The following is a 19,112-nucleotide window of genomic DNA, read 5'->3' as shown; positions in this document are numbered from 1 at the left end:
TACAAGTAACCTTTTGTAGGAAATATGTTGAAGCCTACAAAATGATACTGAAAAAAAGAAACGCAGACTTATATAAGGAAAGTATTTGCTCATTTTCAACATAGAACTAACTTTTAATCAAAATTTGATATTAGGCATTAAGCAAAGTATCTTAAAAAATGGTTATACCTGATAAACAAAGTGAACACCTGCATTCAGGTCCATTATGTCAGGCGTTGCCATTTACACAAAGACTATTAGGTAGATTTTAAAAAAAGCAAGATTATTACATTTTAAGAAGTAGAAGATAGCTGTAAAATGCTTGGCAAAGCCTTAAACCTTGAAGTTTTACTGTGCAAGTGTAAACACTGACTGGCACAGATCTGTTGTGCTTCACTCAGGAGAAATTAATGTTCTTTTAGTAAATTAGATTCTGTAGGATTGAGTTCAGTTCCATAAAACGTTTGTTTTGAGAATAACAAAGCAACATTTATCAATAATTCTGCCCTCCTTAAAGGGATAGTTCACCCAAAAATGAAAATTCTGTCATTTATTCACCCTTAAGTTGTTCCAAACCTGTATGAATTTATTGATTCTTGTGATATTGTGAAGAACACAGTTAACCAAACAATTGATGGACCCCATTGCCTTCCATAGTAGGGGGGAAAAATACAATGGAAGTCAATGGGGTCCATAAACTGTCTGATTTACACAATTCTTCAAAATATCTTTTGTGTACAGGTTTGGAACAACTTGAGGGTGAGTAAATGAATTTTCATTTTTGGGTGACCTATCCCTTTAAGTATGCAAAGTGTCAGAGCACCTCAAAACTATTAAGCCATCATATTTGTACAAGTAGATCAGTACTGGATTAAGGACAGACATTAATAGAAATCTAATAAGGAAAAATAAATGAAACAAATCTTCAGAGTTTTATTCAATTTATTTAAAAAGGACAAATACAAGATAATTACAGAAAAGTCATTTTTATTAACAAACAAGCACTTCAGATTGTCATGCATCAATAAAGCAGCACATTGTGTTCCACTCGTCGACACACCTGGAATGAGAACATTCAAGTTAAACCAGGGATGACTAATGAGGATCAATCACCTGGATGTTTCAACTTGACTGGCACTTGTCCATAAACAATCATACAGAGATCCAAGCTATTGAGGTAATCCTCAAATCCATCTTTGGATGAAACCCAAGACAAACTGGTGACATTCCACCATACCTTAAAGTCTTCAGCAGAGAAAAATAATGTAAACGTGCATTAGATCTCCTTTCAATAATCGTGACCAAGTTTTATGTTCTATAAAAAGGCACAGGGTTTCAATAAACCAAAGCTGACAGGTAAACTTCCAGCCTGAAAAGGCCAATGTACAAAAATACACTTAAATCAGACCTTTGGTTTTATATCGATACAGTACAGGATTCAAAAATTAGCCACCATTGATTTGCTAAATATGATAAATTAATGATAAGAAAGGCCAGCACCCATTTATCACTATAAGGCATGATTGCAAACAAGTTTTTTGGAAGTTAACAAGAAGAGTGCAAGTAGATTATCCAAGATAAAAGGAAATATATCTAGAATTAGTAATTAAATAAATATAAAACACCACCACCATATAAATAGCCCTCTGCTTACAACAGCAGTGGTCACAAAACCCTCCTCCAAAATGTAATACTTTGTTCACCCTATAAAGAAAGATTGGTCCTCCCATTTCAGCAACAAGTCATTGTGGAACGTAAGCATGTCCAGATATTTATACATATATATAAAAAAAAAAGAAGGAAAAAAAAGAAACGATTGTGTGTTATAAGAGGAAGCACTTCAAAGACGCGAGATCCAAAATGAATCTCAAATCTCAGCACATATATATTCTATAAAACATCTTGTTCTGTTTGGTTTCCATCATAGAATGTCCTCGACCTATCGCAGCTTTCTCCTCCTGAGGTATCCTCCGCGCTGGGACTTGTTCAAGCGCAGGCCCAGGCAGATGACCAGCTGGATGGGGGCCAGGATGGCGATCACCCAGCCCTGCGGGACACGAAGATAAGAAACAAGGTTAGGGTGACAAGCATGCTTACTAGCTAGGTTTCCATCCACCTATTTTAATGTGTATTTGGGATATCGCATTAAAAGAAGCTGGATGGAAACTGCAAGATGCACTTAAACTACAAAAGAAATACATTCACCAAAATTGTATTTGTTGCGCATCAAAAAAAGAAAAAGACATGTGACTTTGCGATGGGATGGCATAACTGGACCGATCTTTTTGCACAGCATCACCAACGCCGTTTTGGTTGTTCTGAAATGCCTGAGCAAAATCTTTCAGTGTTTCAGTATAATTACCTCCCAGAACTTTCTTACACGACTACATTCCTAAACATCAGGCATCCGCCTCCGAAAGGAAGCGAGTTTTGTCTGCACGCTCTGAAGCTTAAAGGACAAGTTCGGTATTTTACACTTAAAGCCCTGTTTACAGATCGTATCTGATGAAATAGAACGGTTAAGATTAAAATTTGGACACATGCTCCTGTCCCGAGAATTTTAGGTTTATTTCGCTTTTGTGGACCTATTTTGCCAAACGCGTCACACCCGTGATTCTTCCGTTGAGAGCTTGAATAATAGACACTCCAGCCCAGTTGGTGGCGATAATGCACCTTTGCCAATTGCAAGCAAACCATGGGCATTTCATTGAATACACAGAAGAAGCAGAAGAAGAAGCGGCGGAGTAATACCGTAAAGGTGCTGCGGTCTCACAGCACGTCCTATTAAGTCAATGGAGTTGGACAAAAACTACGATAAAACCTGTTGGAATGCATCTTTTTCAGCGATTTTTGAGTGAACACCCCTGACCACTCGGTGAGTTTCACGTCTTTGTAAACGAAAGTTTAATGTGTTTTTAGGACGGAATCTTCCAGTGCATATAGACAACCATTGTGGGGGGGGGAGCGAAATAAACCTAAAATTCTCGGGACAGCAGCATGTGTCCAAATTTTAATCTTAACCGTTCTATTTCATCAGATACGATCTGTAAACAGGGCTTTAAGTGTAAAATACCGAACTTGTCCTTTAAGTAACTTATGTACGTAAATTATTATATACAGTGGCAACTTCCCTTTATCTTAGTGATATTTAGCGGAAGTTTATAAGGAAGTGACGATTTTGTTCTCATCGACTCACTGAATGGAAAATTTGAATAAATCGCATAAAACATTTGCGAATAAAGCACAGTTAAATTCGCAACTTTGGATGGAACATAGCGAATGAATGACTTGTGTTGAATTTGAGACTTGAGGCGAGACGTTCAGGCAGTCGTACCATGACGGCGTGAGGGAAATAGCCGTTGGTCTGGTCCTGCAGTCCCACAGTGTTCAGTTCAGCAGCCACGTAGCGTTCAGGGGTGGGCTTGTCTAGGGTTGGTTTCCTGATCCTCGTCATCTTGGTGGCCACAAAGAAAGGCAGCACACTCTGCGGCAGGGACAGAGAGGTTTGTCATTCATTAAAAACACTTTCAGCGATTTTTTTCAGTTTAATAGGCTATGTATGTATCTATGCATTCCATTCCATCCATCCATCCATCCATCCCTATATCTATCTATCTGTCAAGTCAAGAATTATTTCTATAGCACATTTAAAAGCAACAGAGTTGCACCAAAGTGTTGTACAACAAAACATTGAGCATATAAAAAGAAAGCATAAAAAGAAACCCATGCAGCATACAAAATATAATTTCCTATATATAAATAAATATAAATATCTGCCCTACTTTGTCCCTCCATTTAATAAGGCACATTACAAAAGTAAAGTAGCATTTAATGACAGTTTTCTCACCTGGATGATGATCCCTTTGCTCTTGTACTCTGCATTAAGTCCACGTGAGAAGTAGTCCACGAAAGCCTGTAGAAAGATGACAAGTAAAAATCATCCTCCAAAAATCAATTTCTAAATCCAAGTGAATTTAAGCATTATCACATTATAATGTACAGTATGAAAATTGTATACTCACTTATATTTTATACTCAGATTTGCACATTTAATAGTGTTATTAAATTAATGTTTTTAAAGATTCACTTTAAGTGAGCGTTAGATGATGGCAAAGGTAATCTAAATGTAAAAATAGAAAACAAATGTGCACAAACTATTAAATATACATTATCGACCAATACTAATAAATAAATATAATAATACCACCGAATTTTAAAACAATTGTATGAACAAGTTAACTTCAGATTGTTCCATATAAAAACTTTATTTTATTTCTTTCTGAAACAATTATGATCACTGATGTTTCTGTGAAGACACTTGCCTTGGTGGAGGAGTAGATGGTCAGCAGTGGAAGGGGGAACATGCCACTGGCAGAGGAGATATTTAGGATGACACCTTTAGCTCTGCAATGAAAAAAAAAGGCTAACTTTATTTCAACCGTTCACGTTTGACATTGACATCAAATAAGGTCTTTTTTCCAGCTGTGGAAACCTGAAAGCAGCCCTCACATCAACACACGTCTAATGATGGTCGCCATGCGTGTTGCCATGGCACCAGTTCTCATGCAGTACCCCTGCAGCCGCAGCAGAGTGCTGGGGAGTGCAGAGGGTTGGACCTATTTGTACAAAATTTGCCCAGCGCCGTTATTGGCCCCAGAGTTGCATGTGACTTCAGAGTAGCCAATCGGATCAGTGCATTGTTGCTTTTCAATTTTACACAAAGAGTCGGGGGGAAAACAGGAGGGGAGCGACACTCAGGAGGAAAAACCCTGTTTTGAAAAAGCTGCACTGAATTCCCTTTTAGTGACAGCGGGCGTGTAAGGAATTCCAGTCGCAAATAATGAAACATCAGGACTCACCTTGCCTCCATTCTGGGCAGAACCAAACGAGTCATCTGGCAAAAGAAAAGGGGACAAAAATAAATAACTCTGAAATGCTAATATTGCATTAGAGAGATAGAATGTGTGGGTGGTGAACGAGAGAGAGAGAGAGAGAACGAGAGAGAGAGAGAGAGAACGAGAGAGAGAGAGAGAGAGAGAACGAGAGAGAGAGAGAGAGAGAGAGAGAACGAGAGAACGAGAGAGAGAGAGAGAGAGAGAGAGAGAGAGAGAGAGAGAGAGAGAGAGAGAGAGAGAGAGAGAGAGAGAGAGAGACTACTTACTTGGCACACTGAGGTGATGTTGACATTGATCATGGTGGTGATGAACTGCAAACGGAAATGAAAGGGTGAATATTTCTTCTCAGTAATGTGGCTACTAATATGTAAACCTCCTCAGATGAAGCAGTTACTCACGTTTTCCAAATCAGGGATGTGGAGGAAGAATTCGGGGTATGTATAGGAGATTCCCACATTGTTAACTATGGATCAAGAGACAAAAATAGAAGATTAGATGTGGTTGAATGCGATTGAGAATGTGTATCTGAAATGTTCCAAGAATCACCACTATGTGGCGATAAAGCATCAGGAATGAGATGCGAGCGCCGAACAACACGGACATAAAAAAAAACTCAATCACGATTTCAGGTAAAAAAAAAAAAAAAAAACCTTCTGAGAGGATGAAGCCAAATAAAAGAGGTTTCAAACACAGACAGGGAATCGTGAATGAAACTTGCGTGCGTGTTAGCTTTCGGACAAGAGGTTTGTGTTACTTTCAAGGCTCTCCGTAGAGAGAGAGAATTTTCTTTTTAACTTACCAAGGATTCCAATCTCCAGTCCAGCAAGACCCTTTTCGATTTTAGGATAGATATCAGCCTGACTGTAGTCCACTGCAATGGTTTTTGTTTCCACCTTATATGTGCTTTCTGTAATCAGAGACACAAAAAGACATTAAACGCAGAGAAAAAGACGCAGAGTGCTAAAGACCCCCCCCGAAAACTGCTGAAATGGTCATCGTTCCAGCTGCAGACCTAATATTGGCATTGGAGAACTGTCCAAGATCAGGCATCCCTGCTATTGCTGCTGTTCTAAAAATAGCTTCTCTGGGACTTTGCCCATTGCACCAAAACACAGATTTCTGGCCAGCAGGGGGCACTGCGTACCAAGAAAAAGCTGTCAGAGGAACTTCCTAAATCCCCCCCCCTCCCCCTTCGCCTCTGCTTGTTTGATGTGCCTGCAGCAATTAGAATTTATTGTCCAAAGGCTCATTTGTCTAAACACTGTTCCACTGAGTTATGAGAGGAAAATTCCTCGCAGCAGAAGCATTTTTTATATATATCGAAGGGTTATTTTAAGAACAAGAACACACACATAAATGAGCTCCAAAGACTTTTGTCCTAGGGGCTTGTGGGATACTGCTATCTGTGACTTATAACACCCTAAATGGAGGGTGATCAATGCAAATGTTAGGTTTGAGAACTAGGTTTGGAAAATTACATCCCGGTTCGTGACTAGCCATAGCGTTCCCCCCCATTCTGTGTGTTGCTAGCATGACTGTGGTACTGGGTTTTTCCAGCCTTCTAACTTCTGCAGTTAAGTGCTTGCATTTAAGACCACTAAAAAGTTGATTTTAATAACATTTTAAAGTTAAAACATTTTAAAAATTGCATCAGCATAGAAAGCTGATCATGGGCGAGTAAGGCATTGTTAGTTCATTATTCAGTACACACATTGGGGCCAAATAAGGACAAGACAACTCCTATTAACAATCTCACAGCCAGTCATGATTCATTCATACTAAAAGTAAATGGAGGATAAAAAAAATAAAAAAAAGCACGTTATACATTTATTTGTATTTTTTTAAAGACAGACAGAAGTACGTTGAACACTTTGAGAGGATGTGGGGGGAATTAATAATAATAAATTCAACAACACTATTTTCTATAATATATACTATACAATATTTACTAATTCAGTTTTGTACTTAACTAAAACTATTAAAAATAATTTTCAGTCACTGAAAAAAAAATCTTTAAAAAAAATCTAAAACAACAATTGTTTTCTGTTAGATTGTACTAAAAACTTTGTTTGGTTCATTGCATATAAAGAGATTGAAGAGGAAACTACTTTCACACCAAAAGCCTTAAACGAATGACCACAGTACAATTAGATGCATAGTAGAGGAAACGAGTCCACACATCCGACTGGTCTAAATGGTCGATGTTTGGTCATTTAGCACTTGGTCGGGACAGATGGTAGGACCTTCATGCTATGTGTTCATCATGTGAGCACTGATCTAGCATCCAAGTAATTCACATTTACTGGAACAGGAAAGGCAAACAGTGGTTCGACCTTATTCTGAGAAGTGTGGTGCATGACCCCTGGAGCTTGCGTGGACCTTTGACTGTGCACTCCTGCCAGGCTGCATCAGCTCTGCGCCCAGCCAGTGAACCAGGCCCCCACCCTGCCTCTCAGGCCAGGGATAAAAATAAAGCCTGTTTCATTAACATCAGGAGGACTGTCGGTCATTCACAGAGATGAGCACTGCAGTTTGCCAACACACACACACACACACAGATGGCCGAACACTGACCGAGAGACTTTGCCACGTCGTCGAGCTTCTCCTGGGAACGGCTGATGAGCATCATGGAGAACCCTCGTCGAGCAAGCTAAGAGAAAGAGAAGAGTTTGAATCATCTCATTTATGACAGAGAAACAATGCAAAGCATTTTTGCTAATAACTGCCATGAAAACTCCTAAAAGTGATCCACGTCAGCTTCTTTGGCTATTTTCAAGGCAAAACCATATTGAGTATTAAAACAGAAACTACATAGGATATTCAAGACTATTTTTCCTGACTAGACAATCTTTCCAAGGGTATCAACAGAATACTTTTTCATCAGAGAAGTAGAAATATTACAATACAATAAAATGTTTGACAGATAATGAGCTTTTGACAAATGTAATATTTATAGCATAACATTGGTGTAAAATTGTTAAAATATTCTCTCACATTTAATATGTAAAAACAACTATAAATAAGTTTGCAGCGCTCGTTGTGTTCCGTCTTCCGGTTTGTATTTCCACAGCATGAAGGTAAGATCTTACGGATTTATGAATGAAACGCTCGTTTTAAAATCTTCCCGGTACACTGACATTACAATGCTCGCTTCAAACATTACAATGCTCAGGATTACTTTCGTTAACTGTACAATAAGTAAATCCACTTCAACTAATTACCCTTCAACAGCGATGCCAGAGAAATATACAGAGCTACCGCAGAAACGGAAGTTCAAACACAAAATTCTAAAGATGGCTGCACGTTTGTTTCTCTGGCGCATAAAATCTATTCACACATTTTCAAAATCTTTCCATTTAAGAATTCTGAACAGCACGGCAACCGTGGCTCAACCAATGGCATGTGTTTGGGGGCGGGGCTAGCTGTTTGTTTGACCAATGACACATGAGTCTATTGTCTGAGGGGGAAACCTGTTTGAAAGCAGTCATGCTTTCACATTTTGCACAATGGTGGATTACGCCAATTACTTTTAACTGTTTAGAAAAAGCCAAAGACGAAGCTTGATGTTAGCTTTGGAGTGAGCAGTGACTTGAAAGAACTGTACGAGTTATGAGGTAACATAGGAGTAGTCTTCTAGTCACCCTCCTTCTCTTGGCCTCAGAGTGAAACCTCTGTCTTGTGATGAGTCACTGTGCTTTCCGTGGAGCGAAGAGATAAATAAGAAGAGAAACCCTTACCTCCTCCGCATAGGATTTCCCAATCCCATCCGTGGCTCCCGTCACAACTAGAAAAAGTAGAAAGAAAGACAGGATCAGTTTGCGGCAGCTCAATTACAAATTTTTCACCAAAAACAAGCTTATCAAAAGGGACATTCAGGGCAAACAGGTACTCAAGATACACTAGGTTCAAATCAAAACAACCTTACACCTGCTAAACTTCCAACTTTATTGATGTCAACACTTCCTATATTTGAGCTTCATATGCAAAGACTGTTCAAAGTATCCATTTGTAGGTTGATTTCCCTGAAAAGTGTAAGCACCAACTGTGAATTTTCAAAACAATTCGTTGACGTTAAAATACTCGCATATTAGCTTTATATATAAAGCCAACAATTGGCCATTTCTAAGTTGACATCCTCAAAAAGTGTGTACGCTGACAACGAAACATTACTCTTGTTTGAAAATACTAACAAACCCAACACGGAAAACACTGGGTCAACCAATGGCGTGGGTTTGGGGCACCCAGACAGCAACAGTGGCCCACATCTGGTACGTGGGGAATCCACATGGACCAGATGTGGCTGGGATTTGGGCAGACACCATGTTGCTGTCTAGGGAGCTATCTGTTTGACCAATGGCTGACAAGAACAGCGTTCAGGAATCTGGTTGCTTTTGTTGTTGCTTTTAATTAGATCTTATCAAAAATGCTCTCATATCACAACTCAATATAAATAAATATTCTCAAAAAGTATAAACACTGTGACTAAAATTTGTCATTTCACAATTCCGACCGACAACACCGCCTCAACCAATCGCATGAGTAGGGGGGCGGGGCAATCTGTGCAACCTATATCTATATCCAGATGTTTGAAAACGGTCAAATTTGACATTCCATTTGGTGATGCTAGCAGCACAGAAATGACACCCTTCACATTTACGATTATGCGTTAAAAGCCTGCACAATGAAATATTACTAATATAACTAAGACCATCTCAATGTCCCATAATGCTCGTTTTACAAAACACACACAGAAACACAAAAAGCAAGCAATAAGACAAAATGTGTGATGCTGATCAAAGTGTGGCATGGGCAGTGGTCATTGGCAAGAACAGGGCTGTGGGGGAGAGAACGGGGGGTTATGACGTCTGTAGAGCACGACAGCACAGGAGGGGTGAGGAGGGATCCTGGGGGCTGCTAAAAATAGAAACCAGAGGGAGACTGCGCAAAGTCAGATGTGGGTAGAAAGTGAGAGAGCACGACAACGGGAGTGAGAGCACTGGATCGAAAGAGAGAAGGAACAAAAGAAGGTGATTCACAAGCTCCTTTTCAAATTCATCCCAAGAATGAAGCACACTCGTGTTTGTCTCAATGGGACAAATTACATTAAAGAGATAGTTCAGCCCAAAATGAAATTTGTGTCGTCATTTACTAACCATCATGTTGTTTCCAACCCCGCCTGGTTTTCTTGTGTGGAACATAAATGATGATAATATGAGTAATGTCTGTTTTTTTAACCCATACAATGGAGGTCAAGGGGCACCAAAACTGGTTGGTTACCAACATTCTTAATTTCTTTTGTGTTTTGCAGAAGAAAGTAATTCAGGTTTTGAACAACATGAGGGTGAGTAAATAAAAAAAAAAAATAAAAAAAATAATAATAATATTCAGAACAAATAGTAAATTCTTCAAGACATAACTCTGTTCCTCTAACAAAGCAGCATTTAAAAGGCAAACATAACCCAAAAATTACCGCGCACAAAAAGATGCCGCGCATCGGACTGCATTTTACAAAAGATCAGCTGTAGGCGTTTAACATTTTCACCAAATGTAAGGAATTCCAGACTTAAAGTCAATTGTGCACATACACCAGAACACTTCAAACTGTCCCCAAGTGAGGAGCGCTTGGGGACAATTCCCAGAATTCCACGCAATGAATGGGTTATAGACATGAAGGTGGCGCGCATGTGCTCAGCCACACTGTAAAAAAAATTATATGATCAATAGTTTAAAACAACATGTTTTTACATTGCTTTAACTCAAAATAAGTCAAGCAATTTTCTACTTTTGTTTATAATTTATACAATATTCGACTTCAAGTTGAGTATACTTTAAGGCAGCCATTTCTTTTTTCCTTTTTTTACAGTGCACACTGTGGGCCATCAATCCAGCCTCTCTACTGTCAACCACCATCAAAAATGTACACAAAAATCCAAGACTAATCAACATATAGATATACAGGGACCATTCGGAGGATAATTTAATGCAGAAGACAGATCATAAACAGACTGCTGCCCATCAAAACCCAAGTTTCAAAAGGGGTTTTTTAAAACACCATTTTTTGTTTCCCAATGAGCCTTTCAGTGAACAGTTAATAATAAATAATCATTTAAAAAAAATCTTAGTTTGAAGAACATTTTAATAATCTAAAAACCCTTTTCCATTTTAAAGAACTGTTTGTACAATAGAAAGGTTCTAGGAGTTTTAAAGGTTCTTTTATTGGCATCAATGCTTATATGAAGAACCTGAGAGTGTAGCATGAACAGTATTAGCAAGATGCTACACAAAAGCATGAAACAAATGATTAAAAACAGGCCCAGAAGCAGCTCCCTTTGCAAGAGAGAAAGAGAGAGAGAGATGGCACGAGCAGTCGTGCTCGGGTACATTCACGAACAGTACGTTCAGAAATATGGAGGCGCACAGGCGCACTGGCCCTCCTCCGACTCTATATTCCAGAGCTAAAAAAAGCAGCCGAGTGAGTAAAAATAGCTGCCTCGTCTGGAACAGCCGCAGCACTTGAATACCAACAAGATGCTGCCCGCTCACCCTCAATCTCCCTCTCTCTCTCTCTCTCTGCATCCCCCAGCAACCCAGCTCATTGTAGAGACTTCGGTATGAAAAAAAAAAAAACACAAAAAATGACCGGCTCTTATGGAACAGAGATTTAATGCTTGCAGCAGAGCGGAGGACAATCGTGAACGAAATCCGTGCTTAAAGGGATAGTTCACCCAAAAATGAAAACTGTCATTTACTCACACTCATGTTGTTCCAAACCTGTATGAGATTCTTTCTTCAGTTGAACACAAAAGATGATATTTTAAAGAATGTTGTGAACCAGACAGTTGACGGCACCCATTGACTTCCACAGTATTTGTTTTTCCATCTGGTTACCAACATTCTTTAAAAAAAACATTGGTGTTCAACAGAAGAAAGAAACTCATACAGGTTTGGAACAGGTTTAGGGTGGGTGAGTAATGACAAATTAAATTTTTAGGCGAACTATACTTTTAAAAACAGGGGTGGTGGTGGTGGGGGGGGGACATTGGAAGCTAGTGTAGCGCAATTAAAATGAGGGATGAGGGGGGGATTCTGAAATCCACATTCAGACCGCTACTGTATGCAATCTGTCGCATCACTCTCTCTCCCTCAATGAATGAACTGTTCTCGTTCTTGGCTCGGTAGCACTGCAGAATGATAACACCTCCGCCCACTCCCCCCAAAGCAGCATCGTGCTTTAAATAGCACAAGCCAGTCACATGGCCAGCAGGAAGAAGAAAAAAAAAAACTACACACCAGAGCAGTTCAGCACCCAAAATAGCATCTATACTCGGATAAAGGTGGATTGAAGAAAAAAAAAAAAAACAATGTGGGGGTGAGCGGGTGCAATATCAGAAATAGCAGCAAAAAGCCACATCCGTACCAACACAAAAAAAAAAGAAGTGAAAAATCAATAGTTCTCCCTGCAACAGTTTCCTCCTTGCAAAAAAAATTAATTAGAACAGAAAAGGGCAGAAATAATTCAAAACATCTAAACATAGACCTGGTATATTTTTGGACGCCAGTGCAGAGATGCTTTTTTCTAGGGAAGAGATGCATTAAATATGTGCAAACGTAACACGTGTCATGGACAACTAATGTCAAAGTACTGGATGAAATTAGTGTCTTTAGGACACTAGGCATTTTAAGCTGCATCATGAAAGTGTGTGTGTGTGTGAATATCTAAATTGTTAAAATTAGTGTCTTTTAAATTTTAGCCAAAGAGATCCAAATAAACGTCTGCTACACGCTGCTCACAATGGGATGCGAATTGTAGGTGTAATGTTAAACGCCAGATGGAAGATTTCCTCTTCCAGGAAATAAATAAATAAATGGAGCAGAGTCGTGACAGAAGAGAAAAAGGGAGGGTGGGGGTTCGCAGAGGGCGAACAAACAGATTCAGGAGGGGAGGAAAGGGGTTCTTACTGAGGGGATGAGCAAGAGATGGAGGATGGAGATAAGCTTAGACAGAGAGAGGAGGAGAGGTGGGGGGGCAATTTTACCCAGCATCCTTTGCTCCGGCACGTGGCAACAAGCGTGTTAGTCACATGAACGGCAGCGTTCTCTTTGAAGACCCCCGCCTCTTCAAAGAACAGTCACACGCTGTCATCGTTCACGCCGCGCAAGGGCTCACACATTCACAAGTTGCGCAGCCGACATTCACTCTCTCACGCGAATACGTTTCATTCACATTGTCCCATTTAGCTAGCATGAATGGGCTAATGTTGCTATTCACAAACTTGTGCATATACAGCAAGCAAGAAAAGAAAAGTTGAGCATATTATTATAACAAGCCAACATGCATTTGCTGGCAAGTTTCAACTAAACTGAGAAAGGCCCGGATTTTAAACTGAAAAACCTTTGATTTGAATGTCAAAGCAAGTTTGTGTGACAATCGCCCCCATCCCCATGAATGACTGCAGCTCTATTACATAACTGTGAGGTTTTCAAACACATTCAGTGTTCTAAGGAAGGATGAAGTGAGCCACTGGAGGACAAGAGAGAGAGAGAGAGAGAGATGGGGAAGGGTGGGGGGGATGAAGCTCTAATTCTGGCTTCCTTGCACTGCTCGGTCAGCATCACAACTCAGCTGAGAGAAAGGCCAACCTACCTTGTTCTCTCAGTACACTGCACCAGTCATAGAAACCTAAAAATACTAAGACTCTTACAGTCCTCATACACTGATGTCATTTATGTTGCTTGCATCTATGATCTATGATGGATGTCTCTTCTTCGACATTTAAATGTGAATCCTGTCAAAAACAGGTATGGGTCATATGTCAACCCTAAATTAAAAATAAGAAATCACACTTTGGTGCTTAAAGAAAATGCATTTCTTGAAAATAATGATAATAAATTGCCTTTTTTTTTTTCTCAGTCCAGGTGGAATATACACTTTTAAAAAAAAATAGGCTTTTATTTATATTTAATAATATAAATAAAAACACACACATATATATATATATATATATATATGTATATGTGTGTGTTTTTGATATATATATATATATATATATATATATATGTATATGTGTGTGTTTTTGATATATATATATATATATATATATATATATATATATATGTGTGTGTATATAAAACATACATTTATAATTACATTTATAATTAAATTAAAAAGATGAGGACAAGAATCACCAATGAAAAAAATGTAAGTTATTCTTTGTAATTTGGGGGAAAATGATCATATTTGTAGTCATAATGCAAAATAAATCTTACTTGATCTAAAATAAATGTCCTTTATGCAAAATATTAATTCTCTTATGATTCTGGGGCATGAGATTTAACATTGGAAACCATCAGATTAATATCTGACGAATCTCAGATCCTTATTTATTTATTTATATATATATATATATATATTTATTTATTTATTTATATAGACGCTTACGGGAGCACAGTAAATATGTAAAAACATTTCCAATCTCCTACGTTGTATTAACTAATTTTTTTTATTTAAATGAACTCAATTATAAGGCAACCAGGTATCTTTAAGTTAAACCAACAATATATTTTACAGTGCAAATTCACAAGCAAAAAATTATGTAATGCATAAATAAGTGACATCATAGATTTATTTTAAGCTTTAACAGTTCTAAAACACATCTGGGATTCCTTATAAAAGAATGCGGTCTGGGTTTCCTCTGTAATATGTATAACTTAATAATGGTGAGAGAAAGAGATAGAGAAGCCACATCTGACTAATAACAATGGTCTTATTTTTTTTTTTTAAATAACTAAATGCACAATAACTAAACCACAGGCTTACAACCATGGTGGTGCAGTTCCCAAGAAAGACACCAGGAGTCTCCCGTAAGCGTCTCAGGCCAGGAATGCCTGGTTTTTCTACAGGAACACCACAGGGCCTTTCTCATACATTCCACTTCATGACTCACCTTCAAGCTACTGCATAGTCAGCACATTAGATCTTCAAAAACATATAATTTTTGACATTTTGTGTCCTCATAGCGTCAACATGCAAAGACACAAGTCTGTAAGATGATGCGCTTAGCAAGAGAGGAGGCGGGGGAGACTGCAAACGTGTCAAAGAAGCATCAGTTACACTCATACTGACGTGGACTGAGTTTCGAGATCTGGAAACGCACTCTTGCTCAACCTGACAAGACCTGTGCTTCTGGATTGACAGGGAGAGGAACTCGTTTACCCCATCTCCACTTATTTACATCCACCTCTAAACCGCATACGTTAACCTGAACGAGTCCGACTGGTACCCTGTTTTTTTTGGTTTTTTTGGTTTCAGGGAGTGGTATTCATCAGCTTCATTTTTGACATCACACTTACAGAATGTACAGAAAGGAAATTGTTCAAAAAGTAATTGTAAAAGGGAGTGGTGTTGCCAACTAAGCAAAGAGGTAATTCTTCTTATACAACCTGCCGAGGAAATGTGCAGGTCATATTTCACTCCAATCAAGAGAAACGAGAAATTTTTGCTTAAAATGAAACCAATTATTTTTTGGGGTATTGTGAAATTTCCATGACATTGAGGCAGTTTTCCCCCACACTTATGTAAAAACATGTTTCCAATCTCCTACGTTGTATTAACTACTTTTTTTTTAACTTAAATTAACTCAATTATAAGGCAACCAGGTATCTTTAAGTTAAACCAACAATATATTTTACAGTGCAAAGTCACAAGCAAAAAAATTTATGTAATGCATAAAACATATGTTATTTGAATTGTGAAACATGTTTACACCATGATAGTGTAAACTAATGGGGAGAGTTAAAGTAAAATCAGTACATTAATTTAATAGTAACACTTTACAATAAGGTCTCATTCATTAATATTAATGTATTAACTAACAATGAGCAATACATTTGGTAGGCTACAGTATTTATCAATCTATGTTAATGTTAGTTAATAAAAATCCAGCTGTTAATTGTTAGTTAGTTCACAGAGCATGAACTAATGTTAACAAATACAACATTTGATTTGAATAAATGTTCAAATTAACTAAGATTAATAGGCTAAACGCTGTCGAAGTATTGTCAATTCTTAGTTCATGTTCACAATAAGAAAAGTTTGTAAAATACGTTATTGTCCCGAAAAACAATGTCACAGTCCACAATTAATTGTTTCTATACAGGCAAAATTAGTTATAATTGGTTCGAGTGTTATTTTCCGATATTTTCTCGCTTTTTCATATTTATCGAAAACTGGCTCTAAATCTGGTAAGTTTAGTCCCCTACCTTTAACCTACATTCAACAGAAAACCACATAGCTCACAGGTGATGTCATTGGTTCTGCATACCGGTTATCAAACAGTTAAACAATGAGTCAAAAACAAAACGGGCTGACTTTTACACAAAATATAATTGCTTATTTTTGGAGGGAAGTATCACAGGAACATTTTATTTACAGGTGAGAAAAAGCCCAAAATCTAAAGGGTTGTAGGTTCAAACCTGCTGACAAGTGGTACTTTAAAAAATAAAGATATGAGCTAATGTCATTCGATAAAAATACCCAAATAAAAACCCAATTTTGTTCAGAATCAGCACTCTCACTATAGATACTGCGACCCTCAATTCGCTCTGAATGTGCAATAACCGTGTCGACCGCTAGGGGCGTTGAGTGCTGGTGCACCTGCTGCCTATATAGACAACATCCTAGGCAGTGAAAGACTATGGCATGATGAGCCATTTCAAAATCTTCCACAGTGTGATGAGTTTTGAAGTAACATTATTGAAAGTGCGATTACAGTGTCTGGAGAAAATCCTCGCGCTGAACCTCACGGCTTTTGTACATTTTATACAAGTCTTCCCTCACATGCCGCACGTGGAATGGACCCGCATTATAATTAAGATTGGCGTTTTAAACTGCGTCATGTTGCCAAAAACCAACCTCAGTGCCCTAGTGAGGGGATGAAGCAGACAACAGCGGCCAAAAAAGACATCAAGTAGAAGATTAAACCGCATTTTACCCACGAAAGCAGTGTGGAAAAGAGCGTTTGTCGGGACAAACACTGGCACGCGCAGCCGGGAAAACTGAATAACTGGGTCAGGCCAGGCATAAACGATTGAGGAAAAACTAGAAATGAATCAAATAATCTTGATTTTAACGAAATATCTGGTTGATTATCAAGTATGCGTTTGAAATAAAATATAAGATTAAAAATAATGTTGTAACAATAAACTTTTATCTAATTGGTGGTATTTGACCGAATATAATAAGAGCAAGCTTATAAAAAGATGTCAGACTGAAACACCTGAATGACTCATAGTGTGACATGCTTTCTGCGCATAATATATGAATGTATGGCGCAATCAGTCAACCTGAGACACACGTCGCCTCCATTGACCATACGCATAAAATACTAATGCCTCAATTAGTCTGCTGATCCAATCTTTCCTTAAGGATTAGAAATGTACGTGAGTGGTATTCCTCCCTTCGTAAACGATCACAATAACGTGTTGTATTAAATCTGATGCGCAAAAAAGTTAAAATTATTAGTTCCCTCCCCCCAAATCCATGAAGTTGAGCTTTATTTAGTTTAAGGCTGCGCCAAATGCGCACTACATTTATCCCACCCATGTCCTGCCAGTGCAGGCGCTCATTCCCAAAGCATGTCGTTCAACTTACCTGCCCATTTTCCCAATTTGGGAGATATCAAATCCCCGTTTCCCAGCACCCATATCCTAAAGCCAGTGATGACCAGGTACAACAGCCACAGAGCCAGCGAGGCCGTGGTGAGTGCGCCGACCCAGAAGATCGCTCTGACGGCAGGCTGTAGCGTCTCCACCACGGGTAACGACTCCATGTCTACGGCTGGCTGTGCGTGGTGGTGGATGACCTGCAAAATTAGTCGTTATGCACTGCTTTAAAAGCTTCAACGTGTGCGCCCCTTTATAAGCAGGTTGTGGCATCACACCCCTACAACTCCTCTAACGTACTAGTCTATCCAGATTTAAGTGCACACCTCCCACATACTCCATCACCGCCCATGCGAGCCCACGTCCATTGTTGATTGGTCGAAACTCGCGTCCGTCAATCGAAACTTACCGCTTATTGGCCACCTTGCGCGTCAATCACAAAGAGTCCATTCTCATTCATTCGGTTGCCTGTTCCAATGGGGCGGGACCAAAAACTATTCTGCGAGAGAAGCGATTGGACAAACATTACGGTAACCTCCATTCAAATAATTTCATTGGTTGTGATTCAGAACTGGTTTTTCTGTTTCAGTGAGGGTTACGAAACCTCCAAACCCACGCGTCCAACGATCACCCCCCACACTGTTTTATGAATGAAGGTTGTTACTTATTGGCCACGAGGACTCATATTGTCCCGCCCCCGCTGAGCTGTCGCTACGATTCTATTGGCCGGCACGAACGCCAGTCACATTCATTCAGCTGCGCTGTCACACCAATGAGTCATACCCTGAGAAAAAAAAGGACTGGCATGCTTATTTGCTGCATTTTTCTTCGACAGGCACATGTATGACTCGATTTTTCCACTTTCTTGGTTCTCCGAAGAACATAGCAACGTTTGTGAATGAACTAAAATCCCTCAAATCACAGTGTATAATCACAGTTTTCACAGTGCAGATACAAAGGACACATCTATCTATCTATCTATCTATCTATCTATCTATCTATCTATCTATCTATCTATCTATCTATCTATCTATCTATCTATCTATCTATCTATCTATCCTCCATGTCTACGGCTGGCTGTGCGTGGTGATGATGACCAGCAAAATAAGTTGTAATGCATTTTCCACCAGTTCTTTGTAGTAACAAGCGGCTTACGCGCTTGGATAGGAAGATACGTGTTTTTACGTGACTATTTTACACCGTAAATAGCGTACAGCCTAAGTTAAGATGATTTGAACAGTGTTATTTGGGGAAACTCTGCTTATTTTATAATGTAGACACGCTCATTATTCATAATTCTCACGGTGAACATCCTCGCGTGTGAAACTACAATTACCACACAGCAGTGCTGCACCAAAACATCGCGAGAACTCTGGGCGCGAGTAACGCGGAAGAGAGGATGGTTATGTAAACACATAGGCACGTAGTAGGTATGCAGCTGAGCAACCTGTGAAAATACAATTTAAACTGTTGTGAAAAACATTTTTAATCGACTGCAGGAATGAAAGCGATACGCGAGTGTTGTACGCGGTGAAACTCGCGTTTGGCTCTTTGCTCGTGTCTAGCTTGTCAGGTTGA

The 19,112-nt window shown here is 39.0% G+C and overlaps 1 protein-coding gene across 1 annotated transcript; it reads right to left on the bottom strand.

Annotated features, from left to right (window-relative positions):
• Positions 1–908: 908 nt before the first annotated feature.
• On the bottom strand, positions 909–17,827 carry hsd17b12a (hydroxysteroid (17-beta) dehydrogenase 12a). Its single transcript, XM_082159521.1, has 11 exons — positions 17,524–17,827; positions 8,612–8,658; positions 7,449–7,524; positions 5,674–5,781; positions 5,273–5,337; positions 5,141–5,185; positions 4,839–4,873; positions 4,302–4,383; positions 3,827–3,892; positions 3,314–3,463; positions 909–2,026 (listed from the first exon to the last, which is right to left on the bottom strand). Exons 1-11 carry the CDS (start codon positions 17,699–17,701, stop codon positions 1,919–1,921), a joined length of 960 nt encoding a protein of 319 aa, XP_082015647.1. The 5' UTR covers positions 17,702–17,827; the 3' UTR covers positions 909–1,918.
• Between the last annotated feature and the right edge of the window lie 1,285 nt (positions 17,828–19,112).

Source organism: Leuciscus leuciscus, assembly GCF_965113295.1.
Source record: "Leuciscus leuciscus genome assembly, chromosome: 25".
Taxonomy (NCBI): domain Eukaryota; kingdom Metazoa; phylum Chordata; class Actinopteri; order Cypriniformes; family Leuciscidae; genus Leuciscus; species Leuciscus leuciscus.
This window is presented reverse-complemented; position numbering and strand designations above follow the sequence as displayed.

Coding starts and splice junctions, on each gene's coding strand:
- hsd17b12a (XM_082159521.1), bottom strand. CDS start 17,701: ATGGAGTCGTTACCCGTGGTGGAGACGCTACAGCCTGCCGTCAGAGCG. Junction 5,782..7,448: donor CGACGTGGCAAAGTCTCTCG/GTCAGTGTTCGG, acceptor CTCTGATTACAG/AAAGCACATATAAGGTGGAA. Junction 3,893..4,301: donor CCATCTACTCCTCCACCAAG/GCAAGTGTCTTC, acceptor ATCTTTCTACAG/GCTTTCGTGGACTACTTCTC.